The sequence below is a fragment of the Pantherophis guttatus genome, chromosome 3, assembly GCF_059756535.1.
Source record: "Pantherophis guttatus breed Tessera chromosome 3, ASM5975653v1, whole genome shotgun sequence".
In the NCBI taxonomy this organism is placed as follows: Eukaryota; Metazoa; Chordata; class Lepidosauria; order Squamata; family Colubridae; genus Pantherophis; species Pantherophis guttatus.
Window position 1 is genome coordinate 122,608,317 of NC_142065.1, and position 24,236 is coordinate 122,632,552.

At 39.1% G+C, this 24,236-nt stretch overlaps 1 protein-coding gene across 8 annotated transcripts in view; it reads left to right on the forward strand.

The window, feature by feature from the left end:
- SLC24A3 (solute carrier family 24 member 3) overlaps positions 1-24,236 on the forward strand; it is a 226,973-nt gene that overhangs the window by 170,532 nt on the left and 32,205 nt on the right. For 3 of the 8 annotated variants that reach the window (XM_034411746.3, XM_034411743.3, XM_034411748.3), the window contains exons 7-14: positions 305-379; positions 5,851-5,876; positions 6,671-6,724; positions 8,355-8,500; positions 12,641-12,801; positions 13,756-14,026; positions 20,463-20,629; positions 22,526-22,640. In XM_034411746.3, the coding sequence (XP_034267637.1) occupies positions 305-379; positions 5,851-5,876; positions 6,671-6,724; positions 8,355-8,500; positions 12,641-12,801; positions 13,756-14,026; positions 20,463-20,629; positions 22,526-22,640 (1,015 nt within the window). Of the gene's footprint in view, positions 1-304; positions 380-5,850; positions 5,877-6,670; positions 6,725-8,354; positions 8,501-12,640; positions 12,802-13,755; positions 14,027-20,462; positions 20,630-22,525; positions 22,641-23,019; positions 23,352-23,713; positions 24,028-24,236 lie in introns of those variants that run through there. The other 5 variants (XM_034411747.3, XM_034411744.3, XM_087891277.1 and 2 more) reach the window with 4 other exon arrangements.

Below are 24,236 nucleotides of genomic sequence, written 5' to 3' on the forward strand. Positions count from 1 at the left end.
AGACAAAGCAGGGCAGAACCTGCTTTATAAAAATAAAAATCTGGCTTAAATTGCCTTGATTCACTTTGAATTCAAGCTAAATCACAAATCAGAACAGAGAATCTGGAACTACGGTAGGTATTTTTCCTTGAAGTAACCTTGGGTTTCAAAACTGCAACATTTTCAGATCTCTCATAGTGAATAATTGTATATGGGAAACAGCACCCCAAACTTCCAAATCATTTTTAAAACCCTTTCTTGCTATTCGTTTTTGATGCAAAGTTTGTGCTCGCCAATTCATTTTCTTTTTGCTTTTTTTTCTCAGATAGTTGTACTGTCTTCTTGGAGCCTCTTGAGAGATTCAGTGTATTATACCTGCTCGGTTGCTGCACTTATTTTGGTAAGTACTGAGCGGTTATTTTCCTAAATAAAGGTTTTGGTTATGTACGTGCGCATGTCATACTGACCTAGCCAATCAAATTTTGGTTTGCATTTGTGTATATGCCTATAAATTGCCTAGCTAATTTATGGTTAGACTTACTGTACAAATCCACAACTGAATTAGCCATGGTTAATTTGGCCTTGGATAAGAATGTGATGTGAATTCAGTCTCTGACTGCCCTTAACAAACAAGAGTGTTGATCTTCCTATTTTGTAAGGTTTTAATAATGAGAGATGCTTTAACCAATAATTATTGATTGTTTTTCTCTTCTGGACATTCCATTTAATTGAATATAAGTCATACTCCTTAACAATTTCAGGCTTTACTTTAGTGACTCTTTAGATTTTGTCCATTGTGATCTGAAAAAGCTTGTTTCAAAACTTTAGAATGTGAGGCTTTAGGTTTAGATAGCCACAGCCGTATTGAACACACCAAATTTTAGTATTTAAAGTAAATGCTATACATTCTGAAGTCTTGAAACGTATGTTGTCATTCAGAAAATATGTCTTAATAACTGAATATTGACATAAAATTTGTTTTGTGAACTGCCAAGATGTTATTTTGTGCTATTTACAAAAGGGATAGTTGTTATTCCTTCTTTCCATCTTTAGATGTTTATTTCCTGTTATATTTTATTTATGCCAGCTGCAATTTCCAGTCTTTCAGGAGTTTACAGTAATTACAAGAAAAACAAGCATTTAAATAAAATGTTCACAGTAGGAACTAAAATAATAAATGACATGAAAACAATCCCATTGGGTGACATCAATAAACTCTTTTCTGGAGGTCTGAAAGGCTAAGATTGAGATATCTTTTCAGATATATTGTATGTCTCAGGGTATCTGCTTGAATTTATGAAGACAGAAATCATACTTGTGCATGACCTTAGTCATCAATATGTTCTATAACAATGGCTCTAAAATGGTAGCCTAAGAACATTGATGTACTGGTGTACTTTCAAGTAGGGCTACAATTCTGGGCTGCAAAAATCTGGATTAATGCTAGCTGATGGCAAAAAACAAGATGTCTATTTATGTCTATGTCTTTGTTGCTATTTAGTGGCAATCATGATTTTTGCAAGCCACATCTGGTAGCATGCTAAACCTCTGGCAATCCATAAATTCTTGGCTTCCATTACATGAGTTTTTTATGTAAAGAAATTCAACATATTGTTACTACACTGAGCAGCACTACCTGGTACAATTAACATATTCTCATGATTTCAGCTGGTTTGAGAATCTATAGACAACTACCTGAAAGTCAAATTCCTCTCAGAGAATATTGTAAAAGTAAAAGAGATTATTTTATATTTGCATGATTCTATATCATTTATTATCTGACCTAGGATTAATAATATCTTGAGATTCCAAGAAACCCAGTGCAAGAGTTTGTGGGGCAGGTGAAAAAGTTAATGTGGCACATAACTTTTATAATAGAATACTGGTTGTGCATTAAATATAGGGATCATTACTTACTTTCATTCCTTCAAGATCTCAGAAATTGGAATTCTAAAAGTAAAATGAATTTCCTCTAACAGGGCTGCCACAAAGAAGAGGGAGTCAAGCTATTCTCCAAAACACCTGAGGGTAGGACAAGAAGCAATGCGTGGAAACTAACAAAGGGGAGAAGCAATTTAGAACTAAGGAGAATTTTCCTGACAGTTAGAACAATTAACCAGTGGCACAACTTGCCTCTAGAAGTTGTAAATGCTCCAACACTGGAAGTTTTTAAGAAGATGTTGGATAACCATTTGTTTGAAGTGGTGTAGGGTTTCCTGCCTAAGCAATGGGTTGGACTAGATGACCTCCAAGCTCCCTTCCAACTCTATTATTCTGTTCTATTCTATTCTATTCTATTCTAGTCTAGTCTAGTCTAGTCTAGTCTAGTCTAGTCTAGTCTAGTCTAGTCTAGTCTAGTCTATTCTCCACCTACCAGTGAGTAGCATTTTTGCAAGGAAAAAGGGATAGTACAAACTGCCAGACATTACATATTATATAGCACCTATATCTTCCAGGAGCTTCAGTAGGAATATTATAATTTTATTCGACTTTGTTAACCATTTTATTTTATTATTTTTTTGGGAAAAATTTTATTTTTATTTTTAAACATACATAAAAACTTAAAAGAGCCTTGGTACTACAGTGGTTTAAAGCACCCTGTTATTAACACAGCTGCCTGCAATTTACTGCTGGTTCGAATCTCTCCAAGGCTCAAGGTTGACTCAGCCTTCCATCCTTTCTAAGGTAGGTTAAATGAGGACCCAGTTGTGGGGGCAATAAGCTGACTTTGTATAAATATACAAAAGTATGAAGGCTATTGCTGAACGCACTGTAAGCCGCCCTGAGTCTCCGGAGAAGGGCGGCATATAAATCAAATTAAAAAAAAAAAAAAAAAAAAAAACCATCTTCAATTACACAGTGTGTTGGTTGGTTACAAGTCTTTTGTGCGTCTTCACCATATTCATAGCTTACAGTTTACCTAAATTTTTATATTAATGATCTTTAGAAAGGAACAAATTGTTAGATATAGTGAATTATTGAATGAAAAGGGTCAACTTAAATCTATGCAAGAATTAGAAGAACAAGGTATAAAGATGAATTGGTTTTCCTATCTGCAAATACATTCTAGATACGACTTTGTTAACCATTTTAAAGTATTATATTATATAGGCTAAAAGGCTTCATGTCTCTATTTTAAAATTTGTATTTATTAGTTTTGGATTTAAATAATAAATCTAAATCATTTTAAGTAGTATCTTTGTATTGTTATTTGTAGTATACTTGACATGGGCTGGAGATTTATTCAAGAAACAATTTCCTTTCCAATACTGGACAGGTAGTCCTTAACCTCTGATCATTCGTTCAGCAATCATTCAAAATTATAACAGTGCTGAATGAAGGGATTTACAACTGGTCCCTGAAGTTATGGAAGTTGCAATGCCCCATGTGATCTGAGCACTTGGCAACTCATTTGCACTTACATCCGGTTACCAAGTGCCCCATGATCATGTGATCACCATTTTCAATCTTCCCTGCTGGCTTCTGTAGAAAGTCAATGGGAAGCCGGCAGGGAAAGTCAGTTCTGTTGCCTCCAAGCATGATTTTGGCATAGGGTATTTTCAGCCAGATCCCAGAGTTGAGAGGCCTCCCTTTCATCTCTGGGGACTGGATGACAAAACTCCATCCTGAAATCCAATTGGGATTTAGGCATGGGATGTTTTCAGCCAGCTCCCAGGATCTAAAGACTGATTGAAGATGCCCTGTGCCAAAATCCAAGCAGAATTTTTAGATTTTCACTCCCAGAGTAGAGAAGTTTCAGAAGCTTCTTGACTCTGGGGCTGAAAATCCAAGAGGTTCTGAGGCTCCCACAAATCTCCCCTGACCCTCCCATGCATCCAGGGGTGAAATTTACTTACCTTCCCTACCGGTTCACCAATGTGCATGCGCTGCGTGCGCACGAGCGGAGCGAGCGCGTACCATCATCTGCACATGCGCAAAGACTTCTGCATATGCGCAGAGGCTTAAAATGTCGCAAAAAAGCAACGTCATGATGTCCGCGTCAGTGGCCGGAGTGTCCCGCTGCCGCTGCTACCAGTTTGCCCAATCCGGATAGAACCTGTTCGATTTCACCCCTGCATGCATCCCCAAGCACCCCCTTGCTCCCTCCCCATCCTGTAGGGCCTGGAATTTAGAATTCCCTTGATTGTGGGAAGCCAGCAGAAAGTTGCCATGCCTAAGAACTGGGACATTAACTTAATGATGACAACTGGGACTGCATAGATTGCTGGCACAAAGCAGTTGCACTTTATTGAATGCATTGCTTAGTGACTGCAATTCCCCTCCAATTGACATGGGAGTTCAATATGCAGGTTCAATACTACTTATATTGAATATTTATATAGCTATTTGTATGGTGAGAGAGTGATTGGTTGCATTTTGAAAGTGCTAATACTCTGTATGATGCTGATAGTTATTTTTTCATTTTGATAGAAAATTAAATAAAGAATAAATTGTATGAATTGTGACAGTGAGCCTAATATTTCAAGTACAGTAGGTGGTGTCTCTCACCATTCAATGTGATAACTTCATTCTCCTTCTTTAAGTTGCTGCAGACTGTTCATTAAAACAGTCCCTTTCCCCCTTTTTTCAGCCTCTTGCCAAGCCTGGAAAAAAAGGGAAGCTGCTTTAATAGACACATTCACTTTAATCCCTTGACATCTTAAGCGGTTGCGCCTTCTTCGGGCTCATGCAGAATAATTCTATAGTAGAATTAGGCTCTGCTCAAGCAAAGTCAAAGCAATATCATGAAAGCATGCAAAGCCCCTTTTTTTCCCGTTGTCAGATAATATTCTAGGAATCTTTAGCCAAATTCAGATGGCAAAAAAGAAAAGTTGTGAAATCAGAAATGCATTTTTGCTGTCTTCCTCTGCTATGATATTTTATTATTGCATGAATGTTTCCTGGCCTGTAAGTTACTTCATAATAAGGCCTGTAGTTATAGGTGATAAGTAAAAATGAACAGATAACCAGATGTATATTTTAACCACCTAAATATAAAAGAAGTAGAAAGCTAGAAGTGTAACTGTGTAAATACTACTCCTAGATATTCATTCCAGGTACTTTAGTTCGCTAGCATCATTGTAGGCACATCTGAAAGAAAAAGGACACAAATCAAGTGGAAGCACAGAATGTCAGTGCACCCTAGTGGTCGCCTAGAGGAAAGCTTCTTCCTGGTGGACCTCCCAGAAGAGGAATAGAGCTATATGTTGATTGCAGAAGGAGCTGCTAGAATCAGGGACTGTTATTTCAATATGGAGATGGAAGACTTGAATCTTAGAAAGTTTTCCCACATTCAGAATGGATATGTGTGTATAAAGTGACATCAAGGGAAAAGTGGATATATGATGTACTATTCAAATTTATGCATTTACAATATATGAAAATAGTGGTGCTATTCAGAAAGATGCCATATGACTAGCTATTTATCCAACTGAGTTCTTCACATGAAGTTCACAGTGCAAAGTGGAGAGTCACATGTGTTGCACATACAACTATTTAACAGAACTTTATATCACACTTACTTGCTTGTCTATATGATTTAATATATGCATTTTATTCAAAATTTGATAAATTGCTGTTGGATAATTAAATTGGAAATTCAAACTCTGAAATGGTATTTATAAATATAACTGATTTATTTAAACTCTGCCTTTTTAAGTCACATTAATTTAAAACAAAAATTACATGTAATGTATGGAGTTCTACATTTCAGATGCTTAAACAGTCTGAGAGAATGAAATATGTAGAATAATTTGGGTTACAGAGCCAGCATAAAATACTGAGATATGAGATTCTTTTTTAAAAAAGCAATAGATATTTTATTAGCAGTCCTACACAGTAATACTTATTTTTTCATTTTTTTCTCCTCAGTTTATTTATGATGAAAAAGTTGCTTGGTAAGTAGTACAGTTGTCATTTGCCAATTAAGAAAAGTAAGGAAAACTAGTGTTCTGCTAAACAGCTCAGGGACCAATTTCCATCCTGCAGGAAAACTAAATAATAGAATGATTTGCCTAAATCTTTTTTAAAATTAAAAGAGAAAACCTTTTTTCCAGGACTTTTGGATCAGCCATCAGGATCAAAGTAATTCTCCCAACCAACCTTAAATGTAATGCCAAATTCACATAAATAAAGAGAAGGTTGGTAATAAGGAATTGCACTGCAGCTTTTAGTGAATGATTATGATGAGCTGTGTCAAAAATGCAGTTATTTGTATGTTCTCCATCCATTATATATTGCTAGCTCTTTTGTCAGATGATGCTTCCATTCCAAATAATTGGATGTGTGGGACATGCATAGACTAAGACTTATAGTTTGGCCCAACATTTTAGGAATTTATTCTTCGCAAAATCACATCTCAGGAGAATGAGTACCATCTCAAGGTCAGAGTTGAAAAGAATTAGCATGCTGTTTTCAGTTGTATGTTTTGCCAGTCACTCTGCTCTGCCTTCTCCCTGTCCATCCACAGTTTCATTTCTGATACCCCAGATTTCTCCTTTCACTATCAGGGGCTATCTCACTCTCCATAAGCAATATTATTATTAGAGGGTATCTTGCCCTCTATGCTCCATACTTGTCATCATTCACCCTTCCTTGTGTCATTGGCCTGGATTTCAGAAGAGAAGGCAATCATAGTCATGGAATTGTGCTGCTTATTTTTTTCCTTTCTTCCCCCCTTGGCTGATCACAGGTGGGAGTCCTTAATCCTAGTGCTGATGTACTTCATCTACATTCTTATCATGAAGTAAGTGCAAAATAATAATAATAATAATAATAATAATAATAATAATAATAATAATAATAATAATAATAATAATAATAATATTTCTATACTGCCCTTCTCCCGAAGGACTCAGGGCGGTGTACAGCCAATTTAAAAACACAGGACACAACAATGATTAAAAATTAAAATAATTAAATAGATTTGGTCGATTTAAAACCCCAAAAATTTAAAATACCCCAATATGTCCTGGCCTGTTTATTATTCCATGTTATTTTATTTTAGACAAATCAATGTCCTTTTGCATCTGCTTAAAAGCTTCTCCTCAATACAGTACAATTTTTGTACACTTTGGCAGTTATATCTTCCCATTTTAATTAGCAGAGACACTTCCCACTTTAATTAGCAGAGGTTTTTTTTTTCCCAGCTTCTCCACTTTCTGTCATTGGTCATCCTACTCTCATATTAGCAAAATATGAGAAAATATGAGAAAAAACTGGTCACCTGCAAGGCAGCAGAAAAGATTTAATATTCTCTGTGTCTATTTGTTTCAACCTTGTGGTAATCTGACCTTCTAGAATCCAGATGTGGCAAATCTAGCCATATTGCAGCCTGTCTCATTACTAGCCCACAGCTGGGAGGGGGGGAAGGTTACATAGAATGTTTTGTAGAATAGATAAACAAAAGATTATTGAAGGAAACAAAAGAGCTTGGTACACAAATATAGCTGGACAGTATAGAAATATGGGAAACAAGTAAGTAAATAAATAGGCTCTATTTTCCATCTGTGTACATCAAGTAAAGCAAAGGCCAAGTTTTCTGCAAGCTGAACTCTGCTGTTGATGACTACTTAGACGTGTCTAAGTTACCTTGGCAACGATACAGAAGTCATTTGTTTTTGTCTCCTTTACAGCCAAGTCTAATTTATAGCCCTGCATTTATTGGTAGTTCCTGTCCAAGTATTAAGCAGGTCTGATTTGGCTTAACTGTTTTGAGATCAGTGAATGTTAATTAATACAAGTCATAGAAACTTGTTCCTACAGGTTTCATCATATGTATTATTTTTACTTTACAAAAAATATCTTTGCTCATTTTCAATATAAACTGTAAATTTATAAACCTATCCATGAGTAGAATTCTGACTCCCAAGATAATCACAAAGCATGCCAAAACTAAGAGAGGATAGTGTCAAGATTCTGCACAATCAGACTCTTAATATCAAAAGTGAATAAAAATGTGAACAAAGCAGTAACTTCTGAACCAGGTTAAAATTTGATTCGACTGGCAGGACAAGTGAAATTATGAGGAATGTCACCATGGGACATCCTCGTATCACAAAACAAGCTACTTAAAATGAAGGACAGGTTATAGGGCCAGCTGGAGCCAAACTGATTCCTTTCATCATGTAACCGGGCAAAACATCAAATGCTGGGCCTCATGAAGGTGACCCAGTAAGAAGCATACTTTAGCAGTAAAGTAAAAGGTTGCAGGATTCCAAATGAAAATTGTCTGGGCCTTCCCAAACAATAATTCAAAAGTAGCTGCTCTGCTGCTTCCCTTACCACATTCAGCCAGGAATCTGAAATGAGACCAGGGGGTCGTATAGCATCTAACAGTGCCTAAAATAATTCCTAATTCTTTCTTCTTTGTGTAGGTTTAATGCCAATCTTCAGCATATGTTTGAACGGAGGACAAAAAATGTAACAAATATGGTGAATGGATTAGCAAATAATACCGAGATGGATGACAACAGCAATTGTGATGCTACAGTGGTATTACTAAAGAAAGGTAACTGTTCCAGTAAGTCGACCTGCTTGCTTGCAGAACTCTAACATTTAATGAGCTAGAAACTTAGGGCCAATCTAGGGATTTTTTTAATCCAATTGAATTTCATCCATGGAATTTCCCGTTTCATTTTCCAATCAATAGCAGTAATACGGACCCTCATTTACAAGTTCCAACTCCAAAGCTATTATTTGCTGTACACATAACCACTGGGCACAACTGGTCGTGATAAGGTTAGTTTCTCTTCTACCCACTCCACAGAACTTAAGTATAATATAAATCAATTTCAAGGAGAATTCCAAGCAGAGGATGGATGGATGGATGGATGGATGGAAAGAAAAAGAAAGAAAGAAAGAGAGAGAGAGAGAGAGAGAGAGGGAGAGGGAGAGGGAGAGAGAGGTTGGCTAGTTGGAGTTAGGTTTTATGAGTACATTAGAGTAACTCTTTCTCAGCAGATTTTGAAATATTTTATTAGCCTCAGATGCGGTATATAAATTTTTCTATTAACTGTATAAAGATCTAGTGCTAGTTGAACCAATTGAATTTCCTTTTATAAACTATTTTAGATGCTTCATATTCTGGCACTGATTCATGTATCACTACCTGCAGATTAAGTCACATTGAATACAATTTGAAACTCCTGTATTCATTTTTAGATATTAAGCTTTTATATACTATATTTAATGTTTATATAATAAGCGAAGTACTGTTTTTCTGTTGTCACTAAGCATTCCTTTAATCATTATATGCTTTTTCAGATTTAGCTGAAGAATGAGATAGGAAGGTCTTAAATAAAATAAAGCGAAGAAGCAAAATTAGTCCATTCTCATTATCATTAATAGCCAGTTTTCAAACTTCATGAAGGAAGAAGCCAAACTTCATTTGCTCACAGAGTTAACAAATTATTCAGCTTTTTCTGCTAACAGCGAAAATAACTGAGCAGTCTTACATCCTCTTTCCGACTCCTCCCTTTACCATGTCTCCCCCACACATCTTCTCAGCCTGTCTCTCCTCCTCCCGCCCATTGCCTACTTGTCCTTACATAGGCAGCAGAAGTGCTGTATCACTAGCATTTGCATCCTTCAAAGTTGGAGTCTCGGGAGCACACAGCTAAAGAGAAACCTCTTGTCAATATTTAAGGGTTTATGTGGAGCTGCAAGTAGTCTTCGGCCCCCCTGAAGGGATGCAGCCCCTTGACAGAATCTGGAGGTGGAGTGGCACCTATGGGCCAATTCTGGCACAACAGTGTTATAAAGTAAACTTAGTGTGATGTCTTAGCATTACATCTGAACCAGGTCATTAGTTTGTTCAACAAGCCATTATGAAAAATCTTGGTTTAGCAGTATGTATGGACACAATCTCTAATCTCAGATTGTGGGGAAGCACAAGAGCAGAGGGCCTCCACTTGTACATAAACTTTCCAAAAAAGGAGTAGGCAATTTGGGGGACTAAGACAGTGGCCATTTTTACCTTTTTTAGAAAGTTAATGTTATTAGGTCTAAAGTGGGAAAGTGGGAACTCTTAAGTAAAGGCAAAATGTCTTGGATTCAAGTTCTTTGACAACAGTTGGATGCTATCTTTTCCTGAGATGTTTTTCAACTTCCTAGTATACATTACATCTCTCGGATTCCCTGGTTATCTCTCACCATCCAAGTATAAACCCAGTTCCAACCCTGCTTAGCTTCCAGGACTTCCAAGATCACATGACCATGGGGATGCTGCAGTGATCATAAATGTGAAAAACCAATAATAAGTCATTTTTTTCAGTGCTGTTGTAACTTTAAATGGTCCCTAAACAAATGGTTGTAAGTTGAGGACTACTGTATAAACAAAAATGGAAAAATATTTTTAATAGACTTGTATACAAGATTCTACGATTATTCACAATAGTATTCCATCTGTTTACATGTACAGCTAAAAAGATTTTTAGATTTAGTAAGAACAAGTATCTGGAAGACAATACCCTATTATGCTGTACTTTGGAAACTAAGCTGCTGTTTACATTAGGAGTCAGAATGGCTCAAACAATAACATTAAATATTTTGTAATTTGTTACATCTGTAGCTTACCATGTGGCATAAGATATAGATCAGCATAGTAGATTATTGTTCTAGTCTGTAACCAGGTTAGGAACAGTAAAAATCTGTAATTTATAAAATTAAGCATCCATATACCTCTGGTACAGTATACAGTATATCCATAAATTATAATTTTAAAGTTATCTACAATTTATTTTTCTGTCATAAATTATATATAAATATCTAGAATTTTGTAGTGTTTATCAAAAAATATATTTGGCCAACATAAGCAGATAGAAAAATATGATAATATTTTTATAAGGTGACTGGAGACTGGATCCAGGCTATTGTCAATGCTTCACTAAAGGAAGGGGTCTTTCCCGCTGTGCTTAAAGAGGCGGTGGTTCGACCCCTCCTTAAGAAGTCTAACCTGGATCCTGACGTACTTAACAACTACCGTCCAGTCTCCAACCTTCGCTTTTTAGCGAAGGTTGTTGAGTCCATGGTGGCACAGCAATTCCCTCAATTCCTGGAGGAAACTGACTACCTGGATCCTTACCAATCTGGTTTCAGGCGTGGCCACAGCACGGAAACGGCATTGGTCGCCCTAGTAAATGATCTCTGGCGGGCCAGGGATGGGGGTTGCTCCTCCATCCTGGTCCTTCTTGACCTCTCATCGGCGTTCGATACCATCAACCATGGTATCCTGCTGCAGCGGCTCAGGGGGATAGGGTTAGGAGGCACTGTTTTACAGTGGTTCTCCTCCTATCTCTCGGGCCGTCTGCAGTCTGTTTGGGCGGGGGGTCAGGGATCCTCCCAGAGGCCTCTCACTTGTGGGGTGCCTCAGGGCTCGGTTCTCTCTCCTCTGCTCTTTAATATCTATATGAAACCGCTGGGTGAGATCATCCATGGTTTTGGGGTGAGGTATCATCAATATGCTGATGATACCCAGCTTTACATTTCCACCCCTGACCACCCTAGGGATGCCCTTTCCGTGATGTCCCACTGCCTGGAAGCGGTGCGGGTTTGGATGGGGAGGAACAGGCTTAGACTCAACCCTTCCAAGACTGAGTGGCTGTGGATGCCGGCATCCTGGGATCTGGAGGTTCCATCCTTAATGATCGGAGGTGAAACCCTTGCTCCCTCCGATAGGGTCCGCAACTTGGGTGTCCTCCTGGATTCTCGGCTGTCTTTAGATGACCATCTGACGGCCGTAACCAGGGGGGCCTTCGCACAGGTCCGTCTTGTGCGCCAGTTGCGCCCGTTCCTAGATTGGGATGCCCTCGCCACGGTCACTCACGCCCTTGTTACCTCTAGGTTGGACTACTGTAACACCCTCTACATGGGGCTGCCCTTGGGATGTGTCCGGAGGCTTCAGCTAGTCCAAAATGCAGCCGCGCAGGTAGTTATGGGGGCGTCTAGATACTCCCGTGTAACACCTCTCCTGCGTGAGCTGCACTGGCTACCGGTGGCACTCCGAATATGTTTCAAGGTGCTGGTGCTCACCTATAAAGCCCTTCATGGCTTAGGCCCGGGGTACTTGCAGGACCATCTCCAGCCGTTCTCACATCGTCCTGTGCGCTCTCACATAGTCGGCCTCCTCAGGGTGCCGTCAGCCAAACAATGTCGGCTGACGACCCCCAGGGGGAGGGCATTCTCTGTGGGAGCCCCGACCCTCTGGAATGGATTGCCCACTGAGCTCAGGACAGCCCCCGACCTTCTTTCCTTCCGTCGCGAACTGAAAACGTAGCTCTTCCGCCAATTAAACTGATCCATTTGGGGGTACACTGGTATAATTTTAAATTGTTTTTTAATTGGGTTACTGATTTTAATTTGGTATTGTATTGTGATTTGTATTGAAGTTGTCATTTTGTAAGCCGCCTTGAGTCCCTAGGGAGAAAGGCGGCATATAAATCGCAATAAATAAATAAATAAATAAAATAAATAATAGAGGAAAAAGACAGTGGTGAATGGACTCAATACATCTATTATTGTATGTTTCTAAAAATTAGGGAGATGCTACTAAAATGTTAAATGAAATTAAGGTCAAAAATACTATAAATTGTAGAACTTTCAGATGAGAAAAATTGATGATGCAAAAGAATTTTCCTTCCAATTCTGTTAATTATTTTTTTAGGAAATTTCCACCGCAAAGCCTCTGTAATCATGGTGGACGAGTTGCTGTCTGCATATCCACACCAGCTATCCTTTTCAGAGGCTGGACTCCGGATTATGATCACAAGTCACTTTCCTCCCAGGACCCGGCTCTCCATGGCCAGTCGCATGTTGATCAATGAGGTATTTAGTAGATTTTATTCAAATGTTACAACCCACCCTTTCTTTTACTCCAACTATTAATTGTTGCTTTTGCCACCTTTCATCCGGCTCAAAAAGCATTATCTTAGCAGGAAGAAAGCAGGAAAGGAATGGTATCTGCTGCTCAGTCCTAAATTTCTCTTGCAGTGGGGATGACAATTTAACCCAGAAGGCTTCTTTTGTACATTGATAACTTCATACTAACAGGAATTTGGTTAGTCAGAATTTGTGGTTCATATAACACAGTAAAAGCGCTATATTCTGAGTATGCTTGCACCACTCAGTTATAAGAGGACATAAAGGGAGTGTTTGGATCGGCAGGCTGTTAATTCCTGGCAAACCAGAATTTGATATGGTATGTAATAATCTGACTCCTCCCATACTTTTCCAGAATCTTTGTCATTGGGATGGCATCGTTAGACTTTGGAGCTCTTATAAAAGTTCAGGTTCCTCAAAAATCAATCTGCACTGAATCTCTGGTTATTTGCAAACATATTTAAAGCTAAAAGATTAATAATTATTTAAAAATAAAACATTTTCTGTCTATTCAAGTGCTATTGAATTCAGCATTTTATATGCTTCTCATGGAATGAGTATACAAGGCTTAGGGCAGTGATGGGATTCAAGTAATTTAACAACCGGTTCTCTGCCCTAATGATTTCTTCCAACAACCAGCTTGTTAAACTGCTCAGAAAGTTAACAACCGGTTCTCCCAAAGTGGTGCGAACTGGCTGAATCCCACCACTGGCTTAGGGCATCAATGAAAGTTACATGCGCTTTAAAATCACAATGTCCTGACATCAAAATGGCATCAGCCAAATATTTTTGAACAAATAATTTGGTCATTTTGTTTTGCACATCTCTTCGTCTTTTCATTCAGTTTATTTGTGTTTTAAAAATGCGTGCAGATTTCACTTTGTTTTTGTTTTCTTCCAGAGACAAAGATTAATCAACAGCCGAGTGTATACCAATGGAGAATCAGAGATAGCCATCAAGGTCCCTTTCAAACATACCATGGAGAATGGATCAGGGTTCAGCAACTCTGCTAAAGGAAGCACAAATGGAACCAGAAGAGATGAGGAGGCTGCTGAGGGTGGCAATGAAACAGAGAATGAAAATGATGACAATGAAAACAATGAGAATGACGAGGAGGAGGAAGAAGATGATGATGATGACCAAGGCCCTTACACTCCTTTTGATCCACCATGTAAGAAATTCCTGTGTTTCTATTTATCTATCCTTAACATTTCAAATCCTTATCTTTCATCATTCCTTAAAGATGAAATATCTAATTTGGAGATATTTACTTTATTGTACTTTACGGTATTAGAACAACAGAGTACAACAAGCAATGTACCTTCTTAACTTTCCCTTCCCTTCAATTATTTTCCCATGCAGACAAAATTAATTCAAATTAGTGTACTGTCCTTAAAAAATTGTATTCTTTGATGCCTTGTAGGAAAAGGGGAAATAATAAATGCCAGATATTCTTTTCTATATTCAAGGCTTTGTAGGATTTGACAGTTTAAAGTATTTTTCCCTTTTGGGTTAAGATAGGTAGCCTGGTATTCCCCAGTTGTTTTGGACTTCAACTTCCACCAACCCCAGCAAGAAAGGAATTGTGGACCTTGTTCTAAATATTTTGTGTAGCACCAAGTTGCCTTCTCATCTTTTAGGGGAAAATATTACAAAATCCTCTAATATTGTTTTATATTATATTTATGTTTTCCACTTCCAAAGAATAAAGTTACAGGTCTATGGACTCTTGAAGAAATTTCAAAAATGTTTGTGTTTTTGCTTTAGTTATTAAACAATTAATATTTGTAGCACTGAAAGCAAAACATAAATTAGCAAACATTTCTGTTTTGGCTCTTCTTGATTGGATGCTTTGGAATTAGAGCAGTGGAATTTGAATGCTGCTGGTTGCAAAGCTTTTGTAATGTGGGAGTAATGTTACTGACATCTCATGTTCTACCACTAACATTGGAGAGGGAAAAATCTGAAAGGGGACAACAGGGGACAATTTGAGCTTGTGACTCCTGAGGAAGTGAACAAAGCTGTAGGAGCGATGAGTTCCTCCACTTGCTTGTTGGATCTGTGCCCCTCCTGGCTGGTTTTGGCCAGCAGGGAGGTGACACGAGGCTGGCTACAGGCTTTAGTTAACGCGTCCTTGAGGGAAGGGGCCTTCCCGCAATCATTAAAGGAAGCGGTTGTAAGGCCCCTCCTCCTCAAGAAGCCTTCCCTGGATCCAGCAGAATTAAAGAACTTTCATCCAGTCTCCAACCTACCCTTTGTGGGAAAGGTTGTAGAGATAGTGGTGGCACTTCAGCTCCTGTGGTCATTGGAGGAAACGGATTATCTAGACCCTTTTCAGTCTGGCTTCAGGCCTGGCTACAGCACGGAAACTGCCTTGGTCACGCTGATGGATGATCTCTGGCGAGTCCGAGATGGGGGTCATTCCTCCATCTTGGTGCTACTTGACCTCTCAGTGGCTTTCGATACCATTGACCACGGTATCCTTCTGGGATGACTAAGGGAGTTGGGAGTGGGAGGCACCGTGTTACGGTGGTTCTCCTTCTATCTCTCTGGTCAGTCACAGTCGGTGTTGGTAGGAGGACAGAGGTTGACCCCTAGGCCCCTCGTTTGCAGGGTGCCTCAGGGCTTGGTCCTCTCTCCCCTTCTATTTAACATCTACATGAAGCCGCTGGGTGAGATCATCCGACAATACGGGGTGAGGTATCAGCAATACTCCGATGATACCCAGCTGTATATCTCTACCCCGCGTCAATTCAGTGAGGCAGTGGATGTGATGTGCCAGTGCCTGGAGGCCGTGAGAGTCTGGATGGGAGTCAACAGACTCAGACTTAACCCAGACAAGACCGAGTGGCTGTGGGTATTGCCTCCTAAAGACTATGTTGATTGTCCACCCTTGGTTCTGGGGGGGAAGAAATTGTCCCCCTCAGAACGGGTTCGCAATTTGGGTGTCCTCCTAGACTCACAGATAAGATTAGAGCAACATCCGGGCTTCCGGTCTGGCTTCCATCGCCACCAGACGGTCCTCTGAGACCGCCAGCCCCGTTGCCTGTAAAGAGCCGCCTTTACATCTGAAAGGCGGCTCGAAAAACTCCATTTCCTGAAGGAAATGTGAGACAGAGCAGGCGAGGGCAGGTAGAGCCCTCTGCGAAGTCTCCAGAGTTTGTTTTTTTTTACTCTTGGGGACGAGCAGGTTGTGGCTCCCTATTTCCGCTCGCCGCTGCTCCGGGCTTCGGGAGAACTCTGCCTTTTTGCAGAGCTAGGCGCTGGAACCCGACCAATCAACGAAATTAACAGATGGACTAATTAAAAAGGACGAGATTTGGACTTGGGACCCTAAATCGCAAGTATTTTTAATGATTTTACAAGCGTTTCAGAGTGAAGGGAAAAAAAGTTTAAAATGGCGACTGCTGAGGCTTGAGAAGAAGAAGAAAGCCGAAAGTGAAAGTCCTTCCGTAACAAGCTACAAAGTAGCGGAATAAACAGTGCTGGCTAGAATCTGGAAGAAAAATATCTATTTTAAGTTTCTTTTTTCTTGGAGATTTGTACTTGATCTTGCTTGGGGAAAAGTTTTCTTTCTTTAAAAAGAGTTTGTCTGGCAGGATGGCGTTAAAACTAATAAAGCCTGACAAACAAGCAATGGGGGGGAGTGTTCCCCCATTTACAATTATGTGAACAAGTTCTGAGCTTACAGACTCAGCAGAATGGATTTAATTTAAAAGAATTTGTCCAGGAGGAAATGGCAAGATATCACGAGACTGTGAACCAGAAATTTGAAAAATTTAGGCAAGAAATTAAAGAAATGATACAACTAAAGTATGATAATTTGCAACGAAAGATTGTAACAGTGACTAATGCTTTTTCAGAAATTGTTATAAAGATGGATACAAATATCAAGTTATTAGAGTCCAAAATGGAGGAAGTTGATGATAAGATTAATAATTTGGACAATAAAATACAAATAATTGAAAATGATTTGACAAATATTCAAGACAATAGTTTAGAAGTAAAGTCTAAAAAGGAAGCTGCTCACGAGACTTACAATGCAGAAGATATAAAGCAAGGGATTGAAAAAGAAATTACAATGATGAAATACAGGCTCACAGAATTTGCGGTTAGAATGAGAGGGTTACAGGAAAATAATAGAGATGATTTAAGAAAAATATCTGCTCAAGTTCTGGCCGGGATTTTAAAGGTTCATCCTGAGGAGGTATCTTGTAAGATTGACAAGGCTTATAGAGTAAATTCTTGGATTGCAAAGCAAAGGCAATTGCCTAGAGATGTGGTGATTTATTTCACAGACAAAGAAATAAGAAATGATATTGTGCAAAAATCTTTTAATTCTACTCTACAATTGTATGGAAGAAAGATCTGGATATATAAAGAGTTGCCGCCTAAGATTTTAAAAGATAGAAAGAAATTTGGATTTTTGGTGACTGAGCTTAAGAAACAAAATATCTCATTCAGGTGGGACGTTCCAGTTGGTATAATATTGAGATATCAAGGAGAAAGATATCAGCTAAATACTGTTGAAAAAACGGAAGAATTTTACTACAAGGTTCTCCAAAAGCAAAATCAACAAGAGATAGAAATTCAAGATAAGGAAAAGGAGGTGGAAGTAATGGAAAAACAACAAGTTACAGAGGTCCCCGTAGATGAGCCGCTTCTGGATTTTCCTTCAGAGGTCTCAGCTGGACTATTTATAAATACAAGAGAGGCGGCTCTGGATTCTAAAGTGATGATTTATCAAGTTACAGACCAGCATGGAAATCAATCAGTTGATATAAAACTCATAGAACCAGAATGGAGATTTAAGCCACAAAAGCAAAACCAACAAGATCAAGTTATAGATCAGCATGAAAACCAAACAGTTGACATACAATTTATAGAAAGGAAATCAGGATGGAGATCTAACCCACAAAAAGTCAAGAAAAGAAGAAGCAGGTCACACAAAAACAAAAACTTTTAAACCAAACAACAGTGTAATGCCAGTTATTTAAGAGATGATTGAATACATGAAAAGATAGTTGAGGCGAAGTAGTGGTTTATATTATCCTGAGGAGAGTGACAGACTTCTGCAGTGCTGTACTTTTGGGATGTGAAAAGGGCCTTAAACTGAAATGATTGGAACTATCTTTTTTTTGGACTCTTTGATAAATATACTACGTTTATGCTGAGCTACAAGGCGAGAGAGTTATGGAATTGGGGCACGCAGATGATCTGGCTGTTACCCTATTACAGTGGTTGGAATTAATAATTTGGATAAAAGACACCTCTACAGACACTATATGGAATACAAATATAAAGTCACTCGGGTGGTTGTTGTTGTTGTTGTTGTTGTTTTTTATGAAGATATTTGCTATTGATGGGGGCAGATGGTAATTGAAGATACCGAACATACTGTTGGAATTAGGATGTGATGTTACCCTAACATGGGTGATGGAGTTTACAATCCAGCTGAAAGACATTACAGAAGATATCATATGGATTACAAGCTTAAAGTCTTTTTTAAGAGGAAAAGGGGGAAAAATTTGTATTTGAAAAACTTTTTCAATAAAAAAAAAAGATTAGAACAACATCTGTCAGCTGTGGCTAGGGGGACCTTTGCACAGGTTCGCCTGGTGCACCAATTGCGACCCTACTTGGATCAGGAGGCTCTCCTCACAGTCACTCATGCTCTTGTCACCTCACGGTTAGATTATTGCAACGCGCTCTACATGGGGCTACCCTTGAAAAGTGTTTGGAGACTACAGTTGGTCCAGAACGCAGCCGCGCGAGCTGTCATGGGTGCACCTAGGTACACACACATTACACCAACTCTCCGCGAGCTGCACTGGCTCCCTATTGATCTCCAGTCACAATTCAAGGTGTTGGTTATTACCTTTAAAGCCCTACATGGCTCAGGGCCAGGTTATCTTCGAGACCACCTTCTACCGCATAGCTCCCAGTGACCGGTAAGATCCCACAGAGTTGGTCTCCTCCGGGTCCCGTCAGCTAAACATTGTCGGCTGGCGGACCCGCGGGGGAGGGCCTTCTCTGTGGCTGCCCCAGCTCTCTGGAACCAGTTACCTCCTGAGATCCAGACCATCCCCACCCTCTTGGCCTTCCGAAAAGCAGTGAAGACCTGGCTTTTCCGGCAGACCTGGGGCCGTTGATCTCGCTGTTGCGATCTGGCGAGATCCAGCCATGAATGGTGTGAATGGGTTTTAATTGTTTTTAATGTTTTAATTTTTAATGTTTTTATATATGGTTTTTAAATGCATTGTAAGCTGCCTTGAGTCTTCGGAGAAAGGCGGCATACAAGTTGAATAAATAAATAAATAAACAAATAAATAAATAAACAGTAAAACCTTCTGACCTTCTAGAAAGCTACTTCTGCACCGAAGGCATCCTCAAAATACTTCCAGTTTCTTTGCCTAACTGAGGAAGAATTGAGAATTCTCTGCAGCCAGCTTGCAAAGGGAAATACTGATGCTGTGGCCTAGAGAGACTAGAGAACCCTTGAAAAATACTAAAAGAAGAAATGATTATTTAATTCTTTAAAATAAAGTGGTGAATATTGTGAGATGGACACTGAAAAGATAATCTGTCATTCCAATTTGGCAGCAATAACTCATACTTCATTGGGCTTGGTCACCTTTCCAACCTAGAGTTTCTAATAGGGAATCAACTGTCTAAGGCAGGGGTTCCCATCCCCTGGGCCATGGCCCATTACCAGGCCTTGAGCCCTTCGGAACTGGGCTGTGCAAGTGGTGGGGGAGTGCATGTGCGCACATGCGTATCCCCACTTGTGCAGGCAATGGGCATGCCCTCTCCTCCCCCTGCCATTCTGCAAAGCTGGAAAGGTTGGGGAACCCTGGTCTAAGGGCCCCATTACTTGGTTTTACTATTTGCTGATTAATCATTATGATTGCTATTGTGGATGTTTTTATTGTTTTAATGCTTTTAATTGTTTTACAGTATTAGAAGTGTAAGTCACCTAGATTCTCCTGGTTGAATTGGGTGGCTAGAAATTGAATAAATAAATCTTTGAATTTTTAATTTTATAGATTGGAAGACCATGTTGCCTACAAAAAAAGGATTTTAAATTGTACTAACAATGATCTGATCAGGCTCCCTGAATTTAGTATGCCAGTCAGCAGTATTCCATAACAACCATGTGAGGTGCTGTGGGACAGGGGTGAAATGTAAAATCTGTTACTACTGGTTCTGTGGGCATGGCTTGGTGGGGGGAATAATGTGACGGTGGGCGTGGCCAATTTTTTAAAAAAAAAACTTTTCAAAGCATTTTTTCTAATGCTTTGAAAAGCCTCTCTGCCATCAGGAACTCAGCTGGGATCGTCAGATACTTTTCAAAGCATTTTTTTTTACCACGTCTTCGGCCAAGAAGTTGCAGAAAAAAATGCTTTGAAAAGCCTCTGATGATCCCAGCTGAGCCGCGCGATCATCAGAGGCTTTTTTTTTTACTTTTAAAAGCATTTTTTCATCGGAAGAGGTTGTAGAAAAAACTGCTGTTTTTAGAATAACTTTGATCATTTATAAAAGTGTGGCATAAGAAGTGCAAATAAAGTTCTTTGGTTCTTATAAAATATATTGATTTATTTTTACAGCTGGCATAATAGAAATTATCAAGTGGCTCTTCACCTGGCCTCTATCTTTGCTCTTATACTTCACGGTGCCCAACTGTAGCAAACCCTATTGGGAGAAGTGGTTCTTGGTCACTTTTGCTTCCTCTACACTCTGGATTGCAGCCTTTTCCTATATAATGGTCTGGATGGTATGTATTAGGCTTGAGTAAGATAGCTTTAGATTCGGTAGATGCACTGTCTTCTCACAGTAATATCTATCCTTTGTTTTCAGCACTAATCAGCCAGAAGCTCATAAGGAAAACATTATTGTCCTCCCAACAGTTGCCAAGCAATCAGTGAAATGATGTCAGGAGTGACAAACCTCATATCCCAGGTGTCCTTGTGGACCTTCCTTGGTTAATAATCCTTGCCATCCCTTCATCATAATTGCAAAAAAACAGAAGTACCATTTTCTGCCATTTTGCGTTAGGAAAAGCACACAACTATGATGTGTATCTTAAAATAGACTTGTGGGCATTCCCTTCCCCACAAATCTCAGGAAAAACAAATTTCTTTCATTGTTCCACCTCCCCCAAATAATTATGCCTATTCTTACAAGACATGAAAATTTATACAATCAGCCTGTCCTATGTGCATTTCCCAAATCTTTTTGTAAAAATCCACATCCTCTAGCCAATCCTAACAAGTTGCCCACCACTCAGTGCTTGAAGGCAATCTAAAGAGGTTTCCTTTAAACAAGGAGGCAACTTGTGCTCTGGGAAACATTTATCTCACTAAATAAAACATCTTTACTCTCAGCTAGAAATTACAAAAGAAGTTGAGCAAGTATCCATGGGACTAGTTATAGAGCATATCCTGTAAGGAGACAGTGATTCAAGCAGGGGTGAAATCCAGCAGGTTCTGACAGGTTCTGGAGCAGTTTGGAGAACCAGCAGTGGAAAGTTTGAGTAGTTCGGAGAACCGGCAAATACTACCTCTGGCTGGCCCCAGAGCAGGGTGGGAATGGGGATTTTGCAGTATCCTTCCCCTGCCACACCCACCGAGCCACACCACGCCCACCAAGCCACGCCCAGAGAACTGGTAGTAAAAAAAAATGGATTTCACCACTGGATTCAAGCATCACAGTTGAATCTGATTAAATCTAGCTATTGTTAGCTATTAAACACCCTCATAGCTGACTATATATGAAAGATGTCACCCAGATAATCTGAATATATCATATTTTGTCAGCAAAATAACTCATTAAAAATAGTACAAACCTCTTGATATTCTCTAAAATAATTTTAGGAAGAAGGAATGGGAGTGCAAATCAGCCACTTACAACCTGAAACAATTTAGCAGGTCATAAGATTGTGGGTGCCATATGCACAAGAAAAAAAACCCTCTCATGCTTATTTGCACTACATCACTATAGTACTAGTCTTAGTTATGGACTGGTCATTGCCTGCAATGAAGATTCTTCTCCTTTCACAAGCCATGAAGTGGTTTTTATGCTGTGGTTCTTAAATTCTGTTTTTCCTCCATCTGGCCTCTAGCATAGTGGCCCCCAACCTTTTGGGCACTAAGGACCGGTTCCACAGAGAAAGGTGTTTCCTCCAACAGGAGGAGGTGTGGTTTTGCATGCTGCCTGCATCCCATAGATGGGGCTTCATTTGTTTGCACAGGCTGATTGCTGGCATGCTGCGGACCAGTGCCAGTCCGTGGACTAGAGGTTGGGGACTCCTACTCTAGCAGTTTGCCTTACTTTATTAGTACCTACAGTTCTTTCTGTATACTGCAGCAGACCAGAGAGTGCACTCAGTAACAATTGTTGAGAGTACTTGCAAGTTCCCTATTCTAGGTTTCATCCATAATATCACCCAAACCAGTTGCAGCACAGTCTTCTTGGAATCCAATTATATCTAATACTTTTTTCAGCCAAAGTGTTCTAATAAGTACTACTGCTCTTGCAGAAATGAGTTGTAGCCACATGATGATCAGTGGGAAAACCTAAAGTGTCTCCATCCACAGAACACCTCACTGAAAACCAAATGGTATTATAGATAAGTGTTTAAGCAACCTGACAATTCATTTTATTTTTCTAGGTCACAGTCATTGGTTTCACTTTGGGTATTCCAGATGTGATAATGGGGATCACATTTCTGGCAGCTGGAACCAGTGTACCAGATTGTATGGCAAGCCTTATTGTGGCAAGACAAGGTATATTTGTAATTTGTTATATATGAATATTACAGAATCCTTAAAGATTTTTAAAAGGCATTCTTTAATTCTGCTTCAGGGTAAAGAAATAACAATTTCTACAATAGAGAATATATATTCATAATATGGAAAAGAGTAGTCTCTGTTCAGATAGGTAGCCAAAAAAATAATAATGAAGAAAGATAAGGAATGTCTCCAAACTTGCATGCCCTTTTCGTTCTCTTTCCCATCTCTCTTTGATTTTTCACCATAAGTATGTTATGATAGATTACGCAGATGACAATTTGAAACATAGGGCCACACCTCTGCCTTTTCTTCTTCCTTTATAATTCCATCCTCCTTATTTTTCTTTTCATTTTCTTTCTCTCTTTTTTTGTAGTCCTCAGAACACTTTCTGATCATAAGTGCTGAAAATCACAGCCTCGTCCACTTTATATTTTGGCTCACCTATCCCAATATTAAATGTACTGGCCTAACTTCTAAATTGGAGGCCCCTAGATTTTGTCATCTCTACAACACTACTTGTATTATTCTGGAGACATAATATTCCTGTGATGCAACATATGGCAAAGAATGTGATGTTGGTAAACCGAGGCCTTGCAAATCACATGACTGCCAAAAACAAATATGTCAGCAGCAAGCATCCCAAGATTATCACCCTTCCCACACTGAATTCTAGCCGTACAGGATCTAATCTGTCCTGATTTTAGGGTTAGTTTTAAAATTTTTAAAATTTTAATATTTATTTTAATTGACAAGTTTTAAATTATGAGCCAAATTTATAAATTATCTTAATTCTATTTTAATTGTGATGTTTGTATAGATGTTTTTTATCTGGCTGTTCACCGCCCTGAGTCCGAAAGGAGAAGGGCGGTATAGAAATGCGAATAAATAAATAAATAATTCTGTATTTTAAAAACAGAAAATGAGTAGAAAATTGCAACCAAACATGTTGAAGTTGGAACTATGTGGCTATCAGACTCCTTAGTGTTACAGGTTTTTTAGAATTGGGATTTACCATTAGGGTTAGAATTAAGGTAAATTCTAATCCCAGTGCTGGTTTTGACCTTTAGAGCCTTTCATAGCAGAGGCCAGGTTATTTAAGGGACTGCCTCTTCCCCACTACATCTCATCCCATATGGTCCAGCAGAAGAGGTATGCTGTAGGTCCTATCTGCCAAAGAGTTACATCTGGCAGGAGCCAGGAGATGGGCCTTTTCTGCTGTGGCACACACTCTGTGGAACATCATCCTCTCAAAGTGAGATTGGCCCCATCTCTGCCCACCTTCTGGAAGTCCTTCAAAATCTGACTGCATCAACAGGAGGCCACAAGTGAATTGTGATCTGATGTAGTAGCTCCATTGCACATAACTATAATCTGATGCTCTTTTCTAGCATTTTAATTATACTATTTGTTGATTTTTTAAAAATCGATTTTATGGTTTGATTGTAATGGCTCTGAGTCACAATTTGTGAGATGGACAGCCAAAAAGAATATGATAAATAAATAAAAATGTTTGTTTCAGTTTTACTGTTAAGGTTAAATTTCAATTTAATATCAGTCAAGGGAAAAGGTAGATTTGAAATGGATTAAATG